The sequence below is a fragment of the Oreochromis aureus genome, linkage group 8 (assembly GCF_013358895.1).
Source record: "Oreochromis aureus strain Israel breed Guangdong linkage group 8, ZZ_aureus, whole genome shotgun sequence".
NCBI classification, from domain to species: Eukaryota; Metazoa; Chordata; class Actinopteri; order Cichliformes; family Cichlidae; genus Oreochromis; species Oreochromis aureus.
The window spans coordinates 16,490,773-16,511,397 of NC_052949.1; the positions used below are offsets into that span (position 1 = coordinate 16,490,773).

The window sequence follows — 20,625 nt, forward strand, 5'->3', positions numbered from 1 at the left end:
TAAATTCCATTAATTCCTAAAGCATGGCTAAGCAGTAGAAGAATTACCAAACATACAATAGAAAGTCAAAACCATGATGATATGGATGCAGGTGTGTGGATTTGAAATAAACCAATAAATAGGAAGCATTTAATTTGGACTTTTTTTTTCTAAATTTCAAATTACCTACTCGATACTGTGAGCAGTCATGAAACTAGAATGTGTGAAAACAGAAGCAACACAGAAAACTAATCAGTCATTTTGTGTCTGCCAGGCTTTAAAAGAACCAGAGAAAATACAGGGAGAGAAGTTTATTTAATAAGCAAAAACAGACACAACATATATCGATGTTTTCTACCAAGTGCTGCGCTGCTATTAAAAACATCTCCCACTGAGGATGACGCTTTAAGGCAGCTTGAATCAGCTTGTGGTCTGAAAGCAAAGGGTGGTGTTTGGAGAGATGATTCATCTGAGATCAAGATATAAGAAGCCAGAACCCCAATACGAAAAACATCCTTTAGATAACGAACAAAGCATACATCATGATGAATGCGATTCCGGCAGAATGACTTACAGCTCACTGTGTATGGGCTTTATTGTCATATGTTGTTCCTCACTCTAACCCAATCATGCGCCTTTTATTTCGAACGTAATCTTTTTACCAAAGCAGAAGCGTTATCAGCGCTTACAAATCTGTAGCAATGCCAGACGTCCACATCCATTAATGCTGCGGAGTCGTGCGACACAGGCCTGAAGGGTAAAGTCAGGAAGGTGGAGGGAATGAGTGGAACACACAGACCACTAAAGACAAGTCGTAACTGGAGACGGTGGAGACGTAATTTAAATCAAGGTAGAAGGACCAGAACATCAGCTTGACTATACTGGGGTTTTTTTTCCTTTAAAGATAAAACTTGATCTTCTGCTTTACTCTTTGGATTATATTTTCCTTCTCTTGTGTTTAATATAGCAGGATACAAACTCAGCTGACATGTGGGGTGAAATCCAATTTCCTCCAGGTCCAGCTCCAAAGGGATTAATGCTATGTTTTGTGTCTTAGGGGGAATAACTCACTCTCTTCTTCTATCTCTGATGGCTAAACATGGTAATAGTGACCAGACTTTTGTCAGGGTAGACCCACAGAGTTGGAGATTTAAAGGCAAGATCCTTATCTAAAGAAGTGTGATACGACTTCCACTCTTTTGCAGGCCAGCGAGCGATGTCAAAGGTTAAAGGGCATGAGAGCCTTGTATGTGGAGAGGGGTGGGGGTTGTGGAGTGATAAGGCAGTATAAGTTCCCCCCTGGGGGATGTGGAGGGAACAACATGATATAATTCCCCACAATCCTTTCAGGGGTCACAACAACATTGGGGCAAGGAAAGTTAATTAAAACCGATGCTGATAACGATCCTGACGAGGTGACATCTACTGATGTGCATTATTGCTGTAGGAATATCATATCCTGGCCTTCTAATCCCCAATTTCATATTAATATAATGAGAAAATGATGTTAATACTAGGTAGATTTGCTTCTCTCATTTTACTCATAGCCCCTGCAGCATTTTTCAGTTTAGTTACTCAAAGGAAGTGTGCTGTCGATGCGTGCATCATTCATCCAGTTAAGAAAACCACAGAAAGCTGATTCTGCCTGATTTATCCTTCTGTAGAAAATCTACATCGTAACTTACAACGTAACCAAAAACCCCCTTTTAACCCTACGCTGTCATTTTCCATGTAACCTGATGTGCACCTGAAATGTAACTGCACGTCTGGTCCAGCAGCTCGCTGACTGAATGGCATGGAAGGTTACAGTGTAGGTTACGATGTAGATTTCAGTCTGAATCACACTTAAGGCTTCCTCTGCAGTTCAGAGGGGGTCTTTCCCTTTTCACACAAATGCTTCCCTTGACTCCATGCTCAAACCAGCGTTCCTCCCTGTCCATCGCTTAAAGACTGTGCACTGGCCTGTAGGTTTAAATAGACTGTGGAGTCCAGGCCTAATGAGGAAGCTCTTTTGTGTCGTGCCAGCCACTTAGCCAGAGGTTGTTTGGTTTCCTTGATGTATAATTCACAGCAATCCTCCTGCCACTTAACCGCATACACTATATTACTGTGTTTGTGCTGGGGGACCCGATCCTTGGTGTAGCATGTGTTTTCAGAAAATTGGTCTCTTTACGACACATAAGGGCTCGCTAAAGGTTTTCACTTAAGCAGCCGTTGTCCTGTCCTTAGGCAGTGGTAACCATACATACATACATACATTTGTTGCCTAAATCCCTCCATGGGACCAAGAATAAAATCTCTTTCTGGAGCGTCAGAGTCCTGAACTTTGTACAGCCAACATCCCTTTATTGTAGCACTTAATGCACTAATCCGGGCAGCTTATCTTCGTCATGGCAAGTTAGTGCTCTACAAGGAGACAGGGCTTGTATGGTTGGCTTCGGTTACCTGAGATGCAGTGGTTTGCTTTGCTGAGCACTGGTTTGGTTTGGGAATGGGGATGCGTAACAGGGCTGGTTCTTGTGAGGCCCATCAAGCTCGGAGAAAGATGATTTCAAAATGCATTATGAGTAGGATAATGCAGCCACGTTAACACAACTTTGCAAGGCCTCTTTTGTACCTTGGTTAAAGCTGTATGATTGAGCAATGATTGAGCAGGATAAAGTACTCGCTGCCTGTTCTTATCATGTTGAGGTTTTGGCTAAAAGCCCTCAATCTGGTGGGAGACAGAGGTTTTGCTCCATGACCCTGTTCTTCCTTGAGATCGTACTCAGGGCTGACGGGACATGCTGTATCTATCAGCCAGAGCCTCGAATTCTTGCTCTGTGGCAGCGAGGGCAAAAAGTTGTGGCTGGCAGGACATATGTAGTTGTATTATTCATGCACATACATGCACAAAAAGAAACTTAAAAGGGTTAATGTGAATTATACAACACACACACACGCGCACACACACACACACACACACACACACACACACACACACACACACACAGATCTGGCAATAATCCAACAAGCACATCATCCACCCTTCTCAAGGTCAATGCCCTATCTAGAGCTACATCTTTTTTTTGGGCGTGTTACCCATGCTCCACCTGTTAACCGAGGTTCTTCTGTAATAATTTGTTAGCTTGCTCCGCCTCGCCTCTCACATTGGCAGAGGAGTCTGTGAACTGTCAGTCAGAACATTACTCATGTGAGCTAGTAGGTGGAAATGTGGAGGTTTGTTTGCTTTTTTTAAACCATCTTTTAAACAGGAGATATTTTTATGAAGACACCAGAATTAACAAACTAGTTATAGACACGTATACATATGATAATGGTTTCAGTAGAGAGACACAAAAAAAGGGAGGAGGAGGGGAGAGTGATTGGTCCAAGTTCACTCAGTTAATGATAGGTAAGCAGGAGGGGAGGGGAGTAGTTTCCTTCCGGAGTTTGGTTGACCTTAACAATCGACAGGCTGCCCTCCAGAAATCAGAAAGCATAATCTACTAACAAGGACCATGCACAGCTCTCAGGGCCACGCCAGTTCAATTCAGCAAGGAAGACAAGGAAAAGAAGCAAAAGAAGGGAAGTTTCTGAATCTGTGGACGGGGCTTTTAAATTTGAATGAATTCTCATGCGGTGCCACAGCCTATAACGGTCAAAAACACGGTCTTTAACGTTAATTTAGAATTTAATGTCAACATTATTGCTGCAATATTTTTCTTTTGTATTTCTCAATACAAATGAAAAGTCTTTTGAGCTTATAATTGATCAAACTATGATCATTTCTGGGGTCTTTTGTTATAGCTGTTGATTTTCTTATCCTGGTTCCACACAGTGGCTGTAGCGTCTGCGCTGACACATTAACATCCCGTGTATTTTTGCTTTTTAATAACGAAAATCCTCCAGACTCTTAAAATATCAAGTCTGGAGGAACATGTGCACCACTTCAACGTGTAACAATATTGAAACGGTTGACAGGCCCTTGTTTCGTTATGATTTGCTAAGCTATGATTGGATGGGATGGCACTCCTGTGTGGGAGAAGTTTAGTGTTTGGTTGGCTCCATAAGGATAAAGAGCAGGATACAAATTGGGGAAACCACCAAGGACAAAATGCCATCAACATTCCTGATTTCCTGCGTCCAAGGCATCGCCACATCAGTGGCTGTGAAGAATCCCCAGCCCCAGTGACTAAATAATTCACTGTCTTTGTATTGCACAGTCACTCATTGTGTTGCCAAAGCTTGGTCCCCTTCGCATCCACAGGCCTGTATCTCTGTATGGCTGTATGGCTGCAGCTGACCTCCTCTCTTTAACCCCTTTGCACCCTTCTCCACACAGTATGAGCATTGTAACAATGAAGGAGATTTTAAAGTTGACTGGGCCTTTTTCTTCGCTGTCAATGTGGGATTGACTCACTTTCCTGTCATCATTCCGGAATTTGCCCCGGAGATTCCAGGAAAGACCTTCAGAGGTGATTTGGCATGAGTGAGCAGTTCTGGTGGCAAGGGTGACCACAACACTTGTGCTTTCGCTCGTGTCGTCGTTTCGTTGCCAAAAGTTCTGCTCGGAGACTCGGGCTTTTGTCCTCATTGGGATTTATTGCATGTGTCTCTGCCAAACTCAGCCTCTCTCTCACTGATATTATCTTTAAAGCTGCCTAGGGCTGAATTATTGAATAAAGAGAGACATTAATGTAATTTTGCAGCATTGGGTCATTTGTTGCATTATTGTCCGTGTGAGAAAAAACTGCAGTTTTCTCACTTTTCTACAATTTATTGTTTTGAAATTCTTTACAGGTGATAAAGTCATGCAGGCTGTGACGAGCAACTGATTTTGAAAAAAGCACTTAAAGTTCGACCTTTTGACGGTGTGTTTAACACATTAAAGGTTTTATTTTGACCCAGATTTTACCTGATTGTGAATTTCCTTTACTCTTCCTAAGTGTTTTCAGTGCTTGACCTTACTGTAAAGTAAAACTTGAACATAATAGCTATTAAATGCACAACTATTAGCTATTAAAGGGGGGTTGCGATGGGACTCAAACTCCAATCTTCAAATCAAAAGTTGGGAGTGTGTTACCTCCACTGCACCTGTCTCTATACCCGGATTCTCCTTCCACCGAAACCTTTTCTGTTTTTGCCATTTTAAGAATTTTTGCATGTGTCATTTGAAATTGTAGGAAAAAAACAGACTTGTTTCTATATTAAGGGTAGTGATCAACCAGTTGAAAGCAGCTGCACAAGAGAAAATGCATCAGCATGAGATTAGTACACTGGAAAACAAATAAAGAGCTGCAGGAGAGAAAGAGATGGAGAAAGCTGGCGAGAGTGGAGCACAGGAGCAGATGCTGAGAATGCGGCCTGGTCGATAAAAGCGATGAAGTTACTCCTCTGCACTCTCGGGTTTCTCTGGTTGACCTCTACGAGGGCTGATCACTTTCTGCAGTAGAACAGTCACACACATACACACGCAGAAGGACGTGCCCACACACATGCACCCTGTACATTCATGGGTGTGTCTAAGGCATGTGTGCAGAAGGAGTAGATGGGTTGCGTACAGTAGGAAGTGAGCCAGAGGCCAAAAGACAGATCGACGAAACAAGAGTAACAGCATTCTGCAGTATTTGAAGGGCATTGCTTTGTTTGTGTTTGTAACAACTATTATAACAATAGTTGTGGTTCATTTAATGAATAATGAATGATATGCAAATGTCTTTTCAGGTTTTGTTGTGCAGGGATTTGTGGTTGTTATGGCTGCAGTCAGGTGGAATGCAGTTACAGAAATGCAAACCGAGCCCCTCCTGTCTTTTGTGACTAAATCATAAGTCAGGCTTTAAAGTATACGGTGTTGAAACTGCAGCAACACCTGTTTGCACGAGTCCGCAAGCGGTTGGAATGACGAGTTCAGCTCAGGTGTGGCTGCACACACACAAACAAGCACACAGCTGCTGTGAACACAAGCTGCATGCACAGTCCTGCTGCTCTTATATAGTACTTATGTAAAGGGCACAGAACAACAGGTTCTTATTACACGCTTAATGTGCACAAGAGCCTGGATTTCCTGTCACAAGTGAATCATTATCAGACAAAACAAGCAAGACAACTCTGGCAATTTCACTAACAGCCAGATAATGCTTAACAATAGATATAATAAATGTTTTGTTAATTTAAAACCGACTGAGGCTGTCATTTTGACGTCTCCGCAGCTTTCAACTTTTATAGTTTTAATGACAGGCGAGCCACACTCGCACCGGAGGAACACCCCTGGTTTAAACAGTGAGACAAATAATATCCTGTATGTGATATATACCTAGCATTTAAAATAAAGACTAAAAATAAACTGATAAAAGATGGAATGGAGGACAAATAATGCCAGTGAAGCGGCTTCTCTTTGCCACCGTTGCCTTCTATTGACAAGAGCTTTTTATTTAAAGCTTTATGCAGATTGAGAGTGCCGCCTGCTTACACAAGAGTGCTCATCATCCACATCTGAAAATGATAAAAACAACATTAAAAAACTTCATGTGACTATCATGGATTTCCCTGGATACAAGAGTCGTGTTAAACACTGTGTTTGGGTTTTAAATCTGTTATTTAATTGCGATGAATTGAATTTAATGTTTTTATTGAATTTGTCAGATTGGTGTATAAAAAGAGTGTGTTTGTATTTTCAAACAATTAATGACAACAGCTTTTTATTTTTTATTTTTACAGCCTCATCTTCTGCTTTGATTTTGTTGAGCGTGCGCGTGTTTACTAAAATGTTCCAAATTTCCCACATTATGTCTTATTATGATTACACTGGAAACAAGGTGAACTTCAGCAGGAGAAGGTCACTACCGTCTGCTAGGGCTGAGCTGATTCATCAACGCGCTATCATCACTACAAAGGTGTGATGATAAGAAATAATTTATGTGTAGCATTACTGGTTTGGCTCAAGGACAGGTTAAAGGGTGTGGCTAAATCAGGGTTGTCCAACTCCAGGCCTCGAGGGCCGGTGTCCTGCAGGTTATAGATCTCACCCTGGGTCAACACACCTGAATCAAATGATTACTTCATTACCAGGCCTCTGGAGAACTTCAAGACATGTTGAGGAGGTAATTTAGCCATTTAAATCAGCTGTGTTGGATCAAGGACACATCTAAAACCTGCAGGACACCGGCCCTTGAGGCCTGGAGTTGGACACCGCTGGTCTAAATGATCATAGGAGTGACTGACAGAAAAGGAATTGCCCAGTAGGAACGAGTAAAAGTGTAGCCGGATGTAATGTGGGGAAAAGACTGAAGGATGAAGAGGAATGATGGAGAGAGGACATATTTTTAGCCGGACAAAGCGGCTCTTTGTCATGGGACAGTGTCTGATTTCGTGTGAGCGTGCGCACGTGTGTGTTGGAAAGTAAAGAAAGTAGAAACAAACACGCTATGGTGGTAACGGTGGTGGTGAACGTGGTGTGTGTGTGTATTCTCTATGGTGTGGTACCTAGTATTGAAGAGGGCAGGAAGCAACATGATATCTTGTAGTGATTCACCAGAAGCCTGTTTATATGTATACTGTTTCTTAGGCACTTCATCCACACATAAAGGTATAATGTATCCACCAGTTTAGCAGCAACCCCTATAATATAACTGACTTTTGTTTTGTTTTGTTTCTGTCATCCATACTTTTTCCTTTACGTATCAATGAGAGCAGGATGCCGGGTTTACAAAGTCTTGTTAGCTATCAGTAGATTTCAATGGGATAAAAAAAATATGATGATACAGCCTTTCCGAAAGTTATTGAACTGGATGGATGATGAGCCTCAAGTTTTTAGAGCCTCATCTGTAAATCTAGGTTTCAGCTGTCTCTAATGCTAGCTCAGGTGCTATCTCTGGTATTGTGCAACTCCCCATAAAGCCACAAAAAAAGCACTATATATGCAAAGTTTCTAAGCTCTTTACAGTTTGGCTTTAAATGCAACAAGCAAGAGGAGTTAGTATATGGAAGCGTGAAGACCAGGAATGTTGTGGCTTCCCTCGAAATGGTTTCAAGTAAGTTGTGTTGAGTGAGTTAAAGCACCGGAAACTTACTTAACAGAAGCACGTGGCTTACTGAGCTAAGCAGGAGGCAAAACTGGCAAAGAACCAACAATAACAAGGTAACAAGAAGACAAACAGGCATCTGGGCTGCTTGTAAATACCTAACATGGTAAAAAATAAACCCAAAAAACTGCACATAAAACAAATGTTTTCGCTGTGTGTCAAGTGTCAAATGAGTCCAGCACTGAGAATTACAGTTACAGCTAATAGGCTTCAGGTTAATGTGGCACAAGCGTCATCCTAAGACAAGTTAGTGAGAAAAGAAAAAGCTGTGGCCTTAAAGGTTAATGATTAAGAATCGTCGACGTAGATTTAATGTTCAGTTAATTGTTGTTACCATAAAGTGCTTCCTCAAATTTCCTTCAGCTAAAATCCCCGCAGCAGCTCAGCACATCGATCTGAGTTAGCTCTCATTAAAAATGTTTTCGCCTCATTAGTAAAAAATGGATGCCTTGCACTCAGCGGCTCTCCTGAGGTATTTAGAGCCCTCAGAAACCAGCAGCCTGATTTCCTGTCCATGCTGTGAGTAACTGTAAGTAAGTGACAGGCGAGGATAGGTTTCCGCATCCGCGGCGAGGAGCGAATGTGTCTGCTAATGGTTGGAGGAATGTGGGCAGGACTGGATGGACCAACTTGCTCTTACCATCGTTAATGGCTCCCTGGGGAGAGGGGAGGGTGGAGGATGGGGTATGACCAAGTGTTGTAGGAGTGCTTGTTGTGTTTGTCAGCATAAGAAGTATTTATTGTTACACTTGCTGTGGTGGAAAGAGGCAAAACAGTAAAAGTAACATGGAAATATGTGATCTGCCAAATTACCACTCGTATCTGTAGCTATATTTAAACTTTGCAAACCATTTTCCGGTCATATTGCCATGCTGGGAATGTCCTGGTCCGTGGAGTATCAAAGTATGTTCATCTGACCATCTGCTGCTATTTATGAAAAAACAAACTTGGTCTGGATGTGTTTGCTGCTGTTTTTCTTTCCAAAGAACAAAAATCCTTTGATTTGATTTGATTAGAAATGAAGTTAATTCTTGAAATTCATTTATATTGTGAGGTCACTTTTAGCGTTTCCGATTTGAGCACGAGTGCGCTGACCCAAGCTGCAGCACAGTTAAATCTGTTTAAATCAATAATTTAATTTCAAAAATGAATAGGTGAGTTTGTGTCATGCGTTGCTGCTTGACAAACTCAGAGAGTTTTAATCTCACTCTGCAATTCCTCTCGGTCTTACAGAGGAAGCTGAAAGTTGCATTTCTATTTTTGGAAATAAGAAGTGCCCTATCTTTTGTTAGCACACTGCAGATGTTTTTACCAATCCTTCTACCGAGATGTCATTTACAAGTGCGGCCAATGCTCAGAAGACCTTGAGTAACAGCTCTCAGTTTATAAATGGGGGTAGTTTCGTATTAGTACACATTTAAAAAAGTAATTGGCCCGTAAACCTAATAACTGGTTGTGCACACCTTGGCAGTGAGAAGTGCAATCGAGCATTTGTGATGACTGATCATGAGCCTTTCACATCACTGGGAGGATTTTTGGAGAATTGTTTTAATCGGAGGGTTTTCCAGCATTCATGGCCTGTTTAATGTCATGCCAGATCATCTCAATGGGATTTCAGCCCAGACTTTGGATCGTTGTGCTGCTGCATAACCCGAGTGAGCTTGAGTCTCAGGTCATAAACTGATGGCTGGACATTCTCATCCAGGATGTTTTGGTAGAGAGCAGAATTCATCGTTACAGCAAGTCGTGCAGGTCCTGAAGCAGAAAAGTAGCCTCAGACCATCACACTACCACCACCATGTTTGGCTGTTGCTCTGATGTTCTTTTTATTAAATGTTAGTTTTATACCAGATGTAACAGGGATCAAATTTTCTAAAATGTTCAACTTTTGTTTTATCCACAGAATATTTTTCCAAAGGTCTTGGGGATCATTCAAATAGTTTTTAGGCAAATGTGACACAAGCTATTGTGTCCTATTTGGTCAGCAGTAGTTTCCTGTTTGGAGCTTCCCATGGATGCCATTTTTGCCTCTTTCGTATTGTTGAATCATGAACTCTGACCTTAACTGAGGCAAGTGAGGCCAGCTGTTCTGTTGTTCAGGGTTTATTTGTGACCTCCTGGATGAGTCTTGGTAGGCCGGTCTCTCCTGGGAAGGTTCACCACTTTTTTAAGTTTTCTACATTTGTGTATAATGGCTCTCACGCTTGTTCACTGGAGTCCTAAAGCTTTAGAAATGTCTTCGTAAGTCTTTCCAGACTGATAGATGTCAATGACTTTGTTTCTTAACTAATCTTGAGTTTAGATTTGTTGAATCAACAGGTCTGGTAGTAATCTGTGCTGTTTGTGGCTTAGCCCAGCTTTCCAAAAGCTCTGGTCATCACAGATAAAATCATTATTTAAAAAAATACGTTTTATATTTACTTGGGTTATCTTTGTCAAATATAAAATCAAATGTAAATCAAATATTAAATCCAATATAAAATTTGTTTGATGACCTGAAAAATGTGATAAATATGAAATAAAAACCTAAGAAATGAGGAAGTGGTGAAAATATTCCATGACACATTGAAAGAAGGACAGAAGAGGGAAAAACTGCATTTTTCCATTATAATTTTTGAAAATGAAGCATTGATATTGTGTCAGTATTGCACATGATAATGTGTATATTATGATGTTAATTATATCATAATAATATGTATATAATATTATGAAGTACATTTTTGTTCCCGTAATGGCAAGACATGCAATAAAAGTTAAGATGAATTTCAATTGTAAATAAAAGATATTTTTTGATAATTCTTAAGTAAATTAGCTTTAGCCGCAGCAGGTAGCTGTAGATTAATCACAAAGCTAAAAGGAGAGGAAATACTGGACTGACGTTCAACACAGGGATGGTCTGCTGGGTATTAAAACTGCCGGCTATTCTCTTTTAATGGTAAATGACCCAAATGGTCAAAAATAAATGTTTAACAAAACTTTGAATGTCTTAATTTCCTGTTGCTGTTTTATCTTCACAAAACCGAATAATTTCTCTTTGTGCGTATTTGTCCTTTACAGGTCCATCCACCACAGGGTCTCTATTTACTTTCCCCCCAATTACCAGTGATTACTTCATAACATATGAATCCATACCAGAGGTCCCCACAGACAGCAGCAGCAGCACCACCACCACCACCGCTAGTAGTGATTCCCAGCAGCGGTTTTACAAGGGTCTGAATGATAAACTCATCCCCATCTACTGCTCCATCCTGGCAGCTGTTGTTGTTGGATTAGTGGCCTTCATCATCTTCAAGAGGTGAGGACTAAGCAGGAAACACACTGAAAAGTAGACATACTGAGCAAAATGACATCTCATGGTACCTGATGACCAACTGCAACTCCAAAAAAAAAGCAGAGTTTCAGAAAACCCCAAATTTTGGCATCTGTCAAAGTCATAAACCCTAAATCATAACTAAAACCTTTAAGTAGATTTCAGAAGGTAATCAGATGCTTATTTACGACCCTCAATCCAAAAAACATGGCACACTGTGTAAAATGTAAAAACAAACAAACCCAGAATACAATGATTTACAACTCTGATTTCAAATAAGAGGTGTCACCTGTTCTTTTATAATCAGTCTGTAAATGCGTGGGCTTTTTGAGAGAGGAATTTAATCACATTCTTGTATGATACGGATTCTATCTGCTCAGTCCTGGGTCATCTTTGTGGTATTATTTTTATTCACTTGACTCTAAGTTTTCAGTTGGTGAAAGGCTTGGACTGCAGGCAGGCCAGCTCAGCACCCGGACTCTTCTACTGTGAAGTCATGCTATTTTGATAGATCCCATGTGCTGTTTAGCATTGTCTTTCTTAAATATGGAAGGCCTTCCCTAATAAAGGTGTCATCTGGCTGGGAGCATACGCTGCTCTAAAGTATTTATATGCCTTTCAGCAGAGATGGTGCCTTTCCAGAATGTAAGCCACCACTTCCACAGGCACGAATGCCGCCCTCTTACCATCAGACTTTCCTACTGATGGTCTCTCTCCTCTTTTGTCTGGAGGATGAGGCATCCATGTTTTCCAAAAAGAATTAAAGAATTTCACTTTCCACTTTCCTTCAGTCCATTTTAAACGAGCGCAGAGAAGATAGCAGCGTTTGTAAATCATGTTTCTTTCTCAAATGCTTTAAAGCGTTCACAATTTTGCCTTTTGGAATATTAGTCTGAGTTATAAAAGACAGCTTCTCAGTCTTGAGGAGAAAAGCATCACTCAATTCACCTCATTTACACTCCTGGGTTTGAGGCAAATGAGGACTCATATGCATTGTCATCATCTGATATGTGCAGAAATGTACAACGCACCTGTTTAGGTCCTTTTTTTGGTTCGCTACATATGTGTGCTACGGTGACCTAACCTTACTGTACCTGGGAATAAAAGCTGATAGGAAAAATAAACGCATTAGTCTGAGTGTGCAGTGAGGTATGAGCTACAGACACATGTGGAAAAATCATATCTGATTAAATTTGCCGAAGATCATCTACTTTAAAACCGTGCTTGGAAGCTATGGCCACTTGGATTAGATTATCTTCTATTTCAGGGTGAGCCTCAAACACACTAACAGCATTTTTGTTTTGCTTTTGTTGGACATCAACCATAAAATTTATGTTGAACGGTCAGCGTTTTGACACAACTTCCAGGAAGAGATCTAAAAGTATCGGGAACGTTAATGCTAGAAGCAGTTGAAAGGTGCACAGTTAGATGAAGTGGAAACAAATTTGATATGGGTTTGTAGTTTTTTTTGTTTAGGTTAAAAAAAAAATATTGATAATAAGATTTTATTAAAAGGGTAATGAGACGGGTAAGCACTATGTCCAGCGAAGACATGAATAACAATAGAAATAAAGGAGCATAGTCTAAATTCCGGTAAACGAGAAAACACCCACATTGTAGCCTTATGGAGACACAACAACACAGTAGGCCTGCTCTAACAGTGTACATGAAAGATGCTCATACTGAAGCCATACAGCTGTAATCCAGCTGCAGCTCACTGATTATATGCTGTGTACGTAACATAATTTAAAAAGGGGAAACTGGTTTGTGTGTTAACAGTTCTGGTATGATGGTATGATGAGTCTCTGTGCTGATTCGTTCTCATACAGGTGGAACAGCTGCAAGCAGAATAAGCAAGGAGCCAACAACTGCACCCCCAACCAGAACCAGACCCCGTCACCCGAAGGGGAGAAGCTACACAGTGACAGCGGCATTTCTGTGGACAGCCAGAGTCTGCAGGAGCAGCAGGGCCAGAATCAGCCACAAACAGGTTAAAACTCATCCGCAGTATAACGACAAAGGGGCCGCTGTCATAGCGCTGAGAAACACGATAGCCCTCATTTATCAAACTAATGTGCTTAAACTGGCTGTAAACATATGATAAGTCTGATGGACAGCAAACCAGAATTTTGGGTTTCGGGGCAAGTACATAAACTGTAGGCTGCACCCTAAACAGTGTCAACCTTATTTTTCTAATGAAAAGAGGTCCACCCTCCCCTCCCTCAGGAATGAGCTATCTGCTGGCTTCATCGACCGCAGCTTCAAAATGACCTTTCAAACTTACTGTAGCAAATCGGCTGGAGAGGATTACAACAGTGATGAAGCCTTCAGACCTTCAGTGTTATTTTAGCAGCTCAGGCCCTGAAAAACCAGTTTATATTTGGAAAAACACAATTAGAAGTAGGTTTGATATCTTAAAGTGTACTCTACAGGGTAATCTGTAGTATTGTGGCCAAAGATGGATTCTTTTCTTGTAGTTCATGCAAAGGAGTTACTTAAAAAGTTAATGTTCACTTCATGTAAGGCGCACCCATAGCCTGCACAGGCTTATTCAGTTTAGAAACAGGTCTCTCTTATAAATGAGACATTGAGTCTCAGTGAGATTACCTGTACAAATAAAGGTTAAATAAAAATTAAAAATAAATAGAGCTCAATTAAAAATCAGCCAAGGAAACCATGTGATCTATTTTTAAATCACGTAGAGGTGAACATCAGAGAAAGCAGCACCTGAAGGCGTCAACTCTGTTAGTCCCATTCTCATAAGTGGAATATCTCTGAGTACATTTCTTTGAGCCTGTAAGTTTGAACCATGAGATAATTTTTTTTACACTGGACTGTTTATTGAACCTTCTGACAATTAAATATATATATCATTTAGAATTTTTTGTTTGTATTATAATTACTAAATCTTGCATTTTTGTGCAATTGTTTGGGGGGGAAATATCACATTGATGATGAAGAGGTCTCAGAACCTCACAAGAACTAATGTGTCAAATGTGATACGTGTGGCATTACAAGGTTAAATTCGAAACAAACCTTTGCTTTCTATAGTTTATATGCAGGCTGTGCTGTATTTGTCAGATTCACCTTTAATGGGCAATAAATGAAGAAAATGCTTCTTTTTCTGAACTTATTCACCCTGCTCTTATATGTCATGGTTTTGGGACTCATCACTTGGACCTGTGCAGTAATAATTCTTTCAATCGGGGGTTTGATGGATGAGGATGAACTAAATATCATATGGTGTTCAAAGATCAAAATCATCAAGGCCTCACAAAACTTGTTTCAAAATTATGTGGTAATCATAAGAAATTTTACACAAATAGCTCATAGAAAAAAAATGAAGTGATGTCAGAGTGACATCATAATGTTTTCTGTCCTATTCAACACCATATACTATGTCAGTCTGGCTCGACAAACTGCAGTTTGGCTGCCAGTAAAGGCAAGAAACCATAAAGAAGTCATTTTAGTTCGGCAAGCTCTGGGAATTTTATTAATGAGGCACTCCTGAAATATTGTAGGGCAATGAATTTACTTAAACCGCAAAAGCCATCTGAAATATACAGACCACTTTTATAAATATTAAAGAGTGAAGTCCCTCACTGACAGAGTTATTATTGCACAGGACAAAGTGATGAGTCCTAAAACCATGAGCTGGCAGAGCAAGGTGAATAAGTTGGGAACAAGAAGCATTTTCTTCATTTAATGGCCATTAAAGGTGAATCAGAGCTTGTTGTTTGACACTGATGTTGACAAAGAACGTACTGTCTGCATAAAAACTATATTTAGAAAGTAATCCGATTAGTAATGATGACTCACAGTCCTGTAGTTATTTGTGCACAGCTCCCACTGCTCTGTGGATCACATCAAGTGAATAAAATATTTTCTTTGTTCAATAAGATATTATGCTGTATACTGTGTGCTTAAACTTAAATAAAATTGCATAATTGTGTTTGTTTTTTTCCTTTTGCAGTCGTCAACATCGATGAAGAGCCTTGTTTGCTTCTTCCTCTCCACACCAGAGAGAAAGTGGAGAAGCTGCTGTTTAGGGCTGCGGACGGAGAAGACTGCGACCACATGCACGACAGCGACTGGAGCAGCTTGGCGGCTCTTCTCGGATACGAGGAGGAGCGGATCGCGACTTTCCAGCAGGAAGAGCATCCGGTCTGCGCCCTCCTGTCTGACTGGGCGAGAAAGGACTGCGCCAGCATGGAAGCGCTGTGCACGGCGCTGCGCAAGATCAATCGTGAAGACATCGCTCAGAGCCTGGTGCTCAGCCCAAGTGCCGCAAAAACAACAGCCACTTCTGTAGTGTGATTTTTGTTTATTTTTAAAGCTCAACAGTGATTTCACATGTTAACACCTGAACCTTAAAATATTCCTCTGTGGCCTCCTATTCCTCTATGCTATATTCACTTATGAAGCTACCAATCACAGTGATGATCCAGTGCCGTGAATCCTGAACAATCATGTCAAATTAAGGGATAATACAGGGAATCAGACAAACACTGACAGATAGATATCGCTATATGAAACCAAATCCGCATTTATCCACAAAATATACAGCAAATTTGCAAAGAAAGAAGCTTTACAAACAAATGTCTATAATTACTCCACTTGCAGCCTGGATATCTACCTGCCTGAAGTTAAGGTATTTTTTAAATCTTGACTCTTAGTCTTTCTCCAGTTTGGTCCTCTGCATCTTTAATATTATCTTCATCCAGCCATTGCTACCCTTTAATAAGTCTGTGTTGTCCTTTCCCATCTCTGCTACCAAAGAGAAGTACATTTTGCTCAGACACTAACTCACAAGTTATATTGTTTTAATGCCATGTTTAAGTAGACTGTTTAAATTTAAGTTGACAAATGGCTTGAACCTGTTACTGCTACTGGACGAGGCCTGCATACCACTGAATGTCTGGATCTTTGCAAATGTGACAACCTGAGGAAGTGATGCTTGGATACATTTCAAATGAACTGGTTCTCTTTCAAAAAAAAAGGAAGGAAAAAAAAACGTTTACCGTCCTTTCAAATATTTGTATTAGATCTAAGAGATGGAGCAGTAGCATTTATCTCAGTGTCAGCTTCATCTTAAGTGGCTTCTGGACTCCTCTTCTTTTTTCCCCCAGCAAGTGCTAAAACAACCGCCTGGACTTTGCCAGCCAGGTGGACTGTGGGGCCAGGTCACTGACGGAGGCAACGTGACTCCAGCCTGTGTGCTCAGACCTATCTACATAACACAGAAACTCAGAGACTTCATGCTGACCCAGAAAAGGGAAAGACGTGGAATTCAAAACTCATGTAACAACCATGTATACAATATGTAGATATGCAGGCAAATGCACATGCCAGATATAGACATACTTGAAATAGATACCCAAATACAGTATCTAGGTTTGCATGCATGTAGTGTACATAAACACACACATATACACACACAAACGCATACACAGTTAGCTCATGTATGCATTTCCATTCTTATTCATAGTACAGGACACAGAAATGATCAGATCCTGCCATATGTGGTGTGGAACAGTGTCACAAAGGGACCATATACTGTTTGTTGTCATTAATAGTAGCCAATACTAGATATCTGTGTGCCTAATTATGTTAACAATTATATGATTTGTAATTTACGCTGTAGATAGTGAAATACTACATTAACAGTAAACAGCATGCACAAAGTAGCAACTCATTGTCAGCCAGTTATCTGGTAAATAAACTGCTGTAAATGATCAGGAAGCAAACGAAAAATGACAGGATTTTCAATTTTTTTTCTTAATTTCTCAGGGTGTCTCATTTGACTGTGATATTACATGAGTATTTGATTTGTTATAGCACCCTACAACTAACAAAAACACAAAGGAGGCTGTGTTTATCCAGAGTAATGATTCTCGCGACTGACAGTCCTTCAAACAGACTAATAAGACAGAGAAAGAAAAAAAGAAGAGGGGTGTCTAGTTTCTTCTTTGTTTGGGAACAATGACCTCCGGATAAAAGGCAAGTCAGTGGAGACACAAGTTGAAGGATGTGGGATGAATTCAGACAAGGGCAAGTGGAAAAGTTTTGGATTACTTAAATGTAAAGGGGAAACCCAGGAATCGGCAGTTGCATTAATTAGACTGTTTAAGTGTAAGCATGCATTCATCTCTTCAGCACATTATGCACTCTCTGCATTGTGTTTGGTTCTGCCAACTTGGTTTGGATTTATCAAAACATATTCAATTTTGTGTTTATGTTGATATTTAAAGCTTCAACTTTTTGGATTTTTTTTATTGGAAAATTTTTGAAGGATTAATTAGCTCGCTACATAAAATCCTCATCCTCACCAACCTCAGTTGCTACTGAGTACAGATTGTCACTAATTGCTAGCATACTGTGCTTCATGCTGTAGTGTTACTTTAAATGAAGGTATTCTCATTACTCTGTAAGGGTTGTTGTATTTAATTCTCAAATAACAACTGTACATGGTATTATATTTCTGTTTTGTCCTATAGATTGTAGCACTTAAATGTGTAATTATGTATTTACATTTTGCATCACAAATGCCTTTGAGTCTTTCCAGGCGGCTGCTGATGTGATTTTTGATTTTAACCATACTGTATTTTTTTTTATAACTTGTAAATATTATTTTTATTGATTTCAGTTGTAAATAATTTGTCTTTTTCTACATTTTATCTTAGTTAAAGCCTAGAAGGGGCCACTGTATAATACTTACTGTATGTGAACAGGACTATATTATAATTCTGTTGACAAAAGGAACAAAAGAACAGCCATGCCTCATTAAGGCAGTTAACAAATTATTCAGTTTTACTAACATAAAGAAAAAGACTAAATTCAATCTACATTTAATATGGTTCAGGATTAAACAGATTCTAATGTTCCAGTTAGACACCCAGCCAAGTAACCCTTAGGTTAAAGCATCATTAAAATAATAAGCTGCAATATCATTCAAAAGATTAGATTTTAGGGACACTAAAGAAACAATACTAAAACGAAAAAATAATATAACATTTTGAAAATGTTTCATCCCCTTTCTTGTTTAGAATTAGATGCCATGAGCGATACTATGGGTATTACTATATAGAATGTAATAAATGAGGCTACAAAGACTGGAACAAAACAAATGTTGCCTCTGGTAAAACCTAAAAATAAGTAGCTTCGTTGTTGCAGGAGGTTGTGCACCATACTGCTTCAGCTATTATCTTTAGACAGAACTAGACCAGTCAAGCCAAGCTCCTTCAATTTCTGTCACACATTTAAAAACAAACTTTTTGTGTTTTCAATTCAATGTAGATGCATCAACCAATAAAGGAAATTCAAAGAGAGAAATGTAAAACAAGCTAGCTGTTCCAGTTCATGCTAAGCCACTGGATCTTAGACTGGCAGCCAAGGTATTCACCACATACAGTGAACACATTAAAATGCAACAAATACAAAGTGAAACAATGTCACATGATATACAATACACCTGTACACATACCTACAAAAGGAAAAAAAACATCAGTGGCGGGAAAACGTCCACGTCTGCATCTACACATTCCTATTGATGGTTTTAAATTTTACATAAGCTGCATGTAATTTTGTTTAACTTTAGGCCTTTCTGCAAATTGAACAAAATTTAGTTGAAATACTGTCTAGAAAAATAAACATTGCGAATGCTAATCTAGGGTACTTTTTTATTGTTATTGATTAAACTTGTGAGCTAAGCTAGCTGCCTGCTAAGCTAAGTTAGCTGCCTGCTAGCTGTAATAAGATGAGAGTATTTTGCCTTGGTAAAACATTTAACTGATTATTTAATTCAAAAGTACTCTTCCTAAATTAGTACGTTTGAAAGTCATTAATCGATTATATGTAATTATCAGTTATATATAATCGGTTAATAATCTGTTACATTAACCACTAACTGATAGTTGTACCAATATTCATAAATACTGTTACATGTGTATATGTGATATACTATTGCACTGCATATGTTATATATCATAAAGGCACATCTTTCAAGGGGGTACTAGGCTGATAGGGTGACTTAAGTCTCATTTGTCTTGAATGTCTTAAAAATTTGCACCAGTTCTTTTGCTAATCTGAGAGTTAAAGCTCTTTGCCTAAGACCTAACAAGTTTTCCTGACCAATAACAAAATGACTCACACGAAACTGTCAATATAAACTTTGCTCTGGTTAATTAAGTATTTTTCTTCTTGGAAACTGCAAGAACCAGAGCACCTGAAAAACTGTAGGGCCTCTTCTCTGCTTTGTTTTTATGATGCTTAAGGGGATTATTTTAGTTTAATAGTTGTACTCAATGATATCCACCGCAATAGAATGGCCTTCCTTGAAAGCTCTTTCTTCATTATACCAAAGGATGGTAAACACAATAAAATGAATGTGTGTCCTTCTATCAGAAGCTACAATTGAATATGGATGTTTTTCCCTGAATAATATTTGTTGATTCCGAGGGCTAAAAGTAACCATGAAATGGGGTTGTGTGTAAAAGGCTTTCTTTTGACTGTAAAGCCCTGGTAATGTAGCTCATAGTGACTCATAGCAGAACCAGGACTGAACTGTACACATCTGAAAATCACTGTTCCTTGTATACGAATACATGTACTGCTCTATACTTAATGTGAATTTGCTAAAAACATACTGCAGACAAGCAGTAAAACCAATAATAAAGCTCTTAAAGGCACTCATCTTCTGTATTGCTCCAACAACACACAAACACACAAATATGCGCATTAGAAATTAGATGTACTCAGTTAAATGAATAATTATCTGAATATATAGGACAATTATTATTTTTTGTATTTATTTAATCATATGGGCTGATAATTTCATAAATATGGTTTTAAGTGGCATAGTCTACTTTCTATTTTTCTCTGTCTTTAAATTTGCATGAACAAATAATATAATATAATTACTTTTATATAATTACTTTTTAGACTTTAGTGCTCATATTTATGCATCTTAGTGATTTTAGAATGGTTAGATCTTGGAAAAGCAATGTATTGTTTTGAATTTTGTCCCAAGGAGAAGGCCTGTGCATTTTTCCTCCAGTGTCACTAAAGTCCTTCTGATATGTAACTCAAGCCAAATGAGACAGACTGATTGCTGGAGGCTTTAACAGTTTCAGCACAGTGAGCAATAAGTGCTCGGAGGGGACTAAAAAGGGGGGAAACAAAGTCTGCACTAGTTCCTTCATCAAACTGACAGCATGAATTATGAGGGTTGTGTGTGGTCAGTGCAGAAATGGTAACGTGGTACTATCATAATAG

At 39.4% G+C, this 20,625-nt stretch overlaps 1 protein-coding gene across 1 annotated transcript in view; it reads left to right on the plus strand.

Annotated features, from left to right (window-relative positions):
* ngfrb (nerve growth factor receptor b) overlaps positions 1 to 20,043 on the plus strand; it is a 35,902-nt gene extending 15,859 nt beyond the window's left edge. Inside the window, exons 4-6 of the mRNA XM_039616533.1 lie at positions 11,100 to 11,337; positions 13,182 to 13,342; positions 15,326 to 20,043. Coding sequence (XP_039472467.1) covers positions 11,100 to 11,337; positions 13,182 to 13,342; positions 15,326 to 15,669 — 743 coding nt within the window. The 3' untranslated portion in view covers positions 15,670 to 20,043. The remainder of the gene's footprint in view (positions 1 to 11,099; positions 11,338 to 13,181; positions 13,343 to 15,325) is intronic.
* Positions 20,044 to 20,625: the final 582 nt, after the last annotated feature.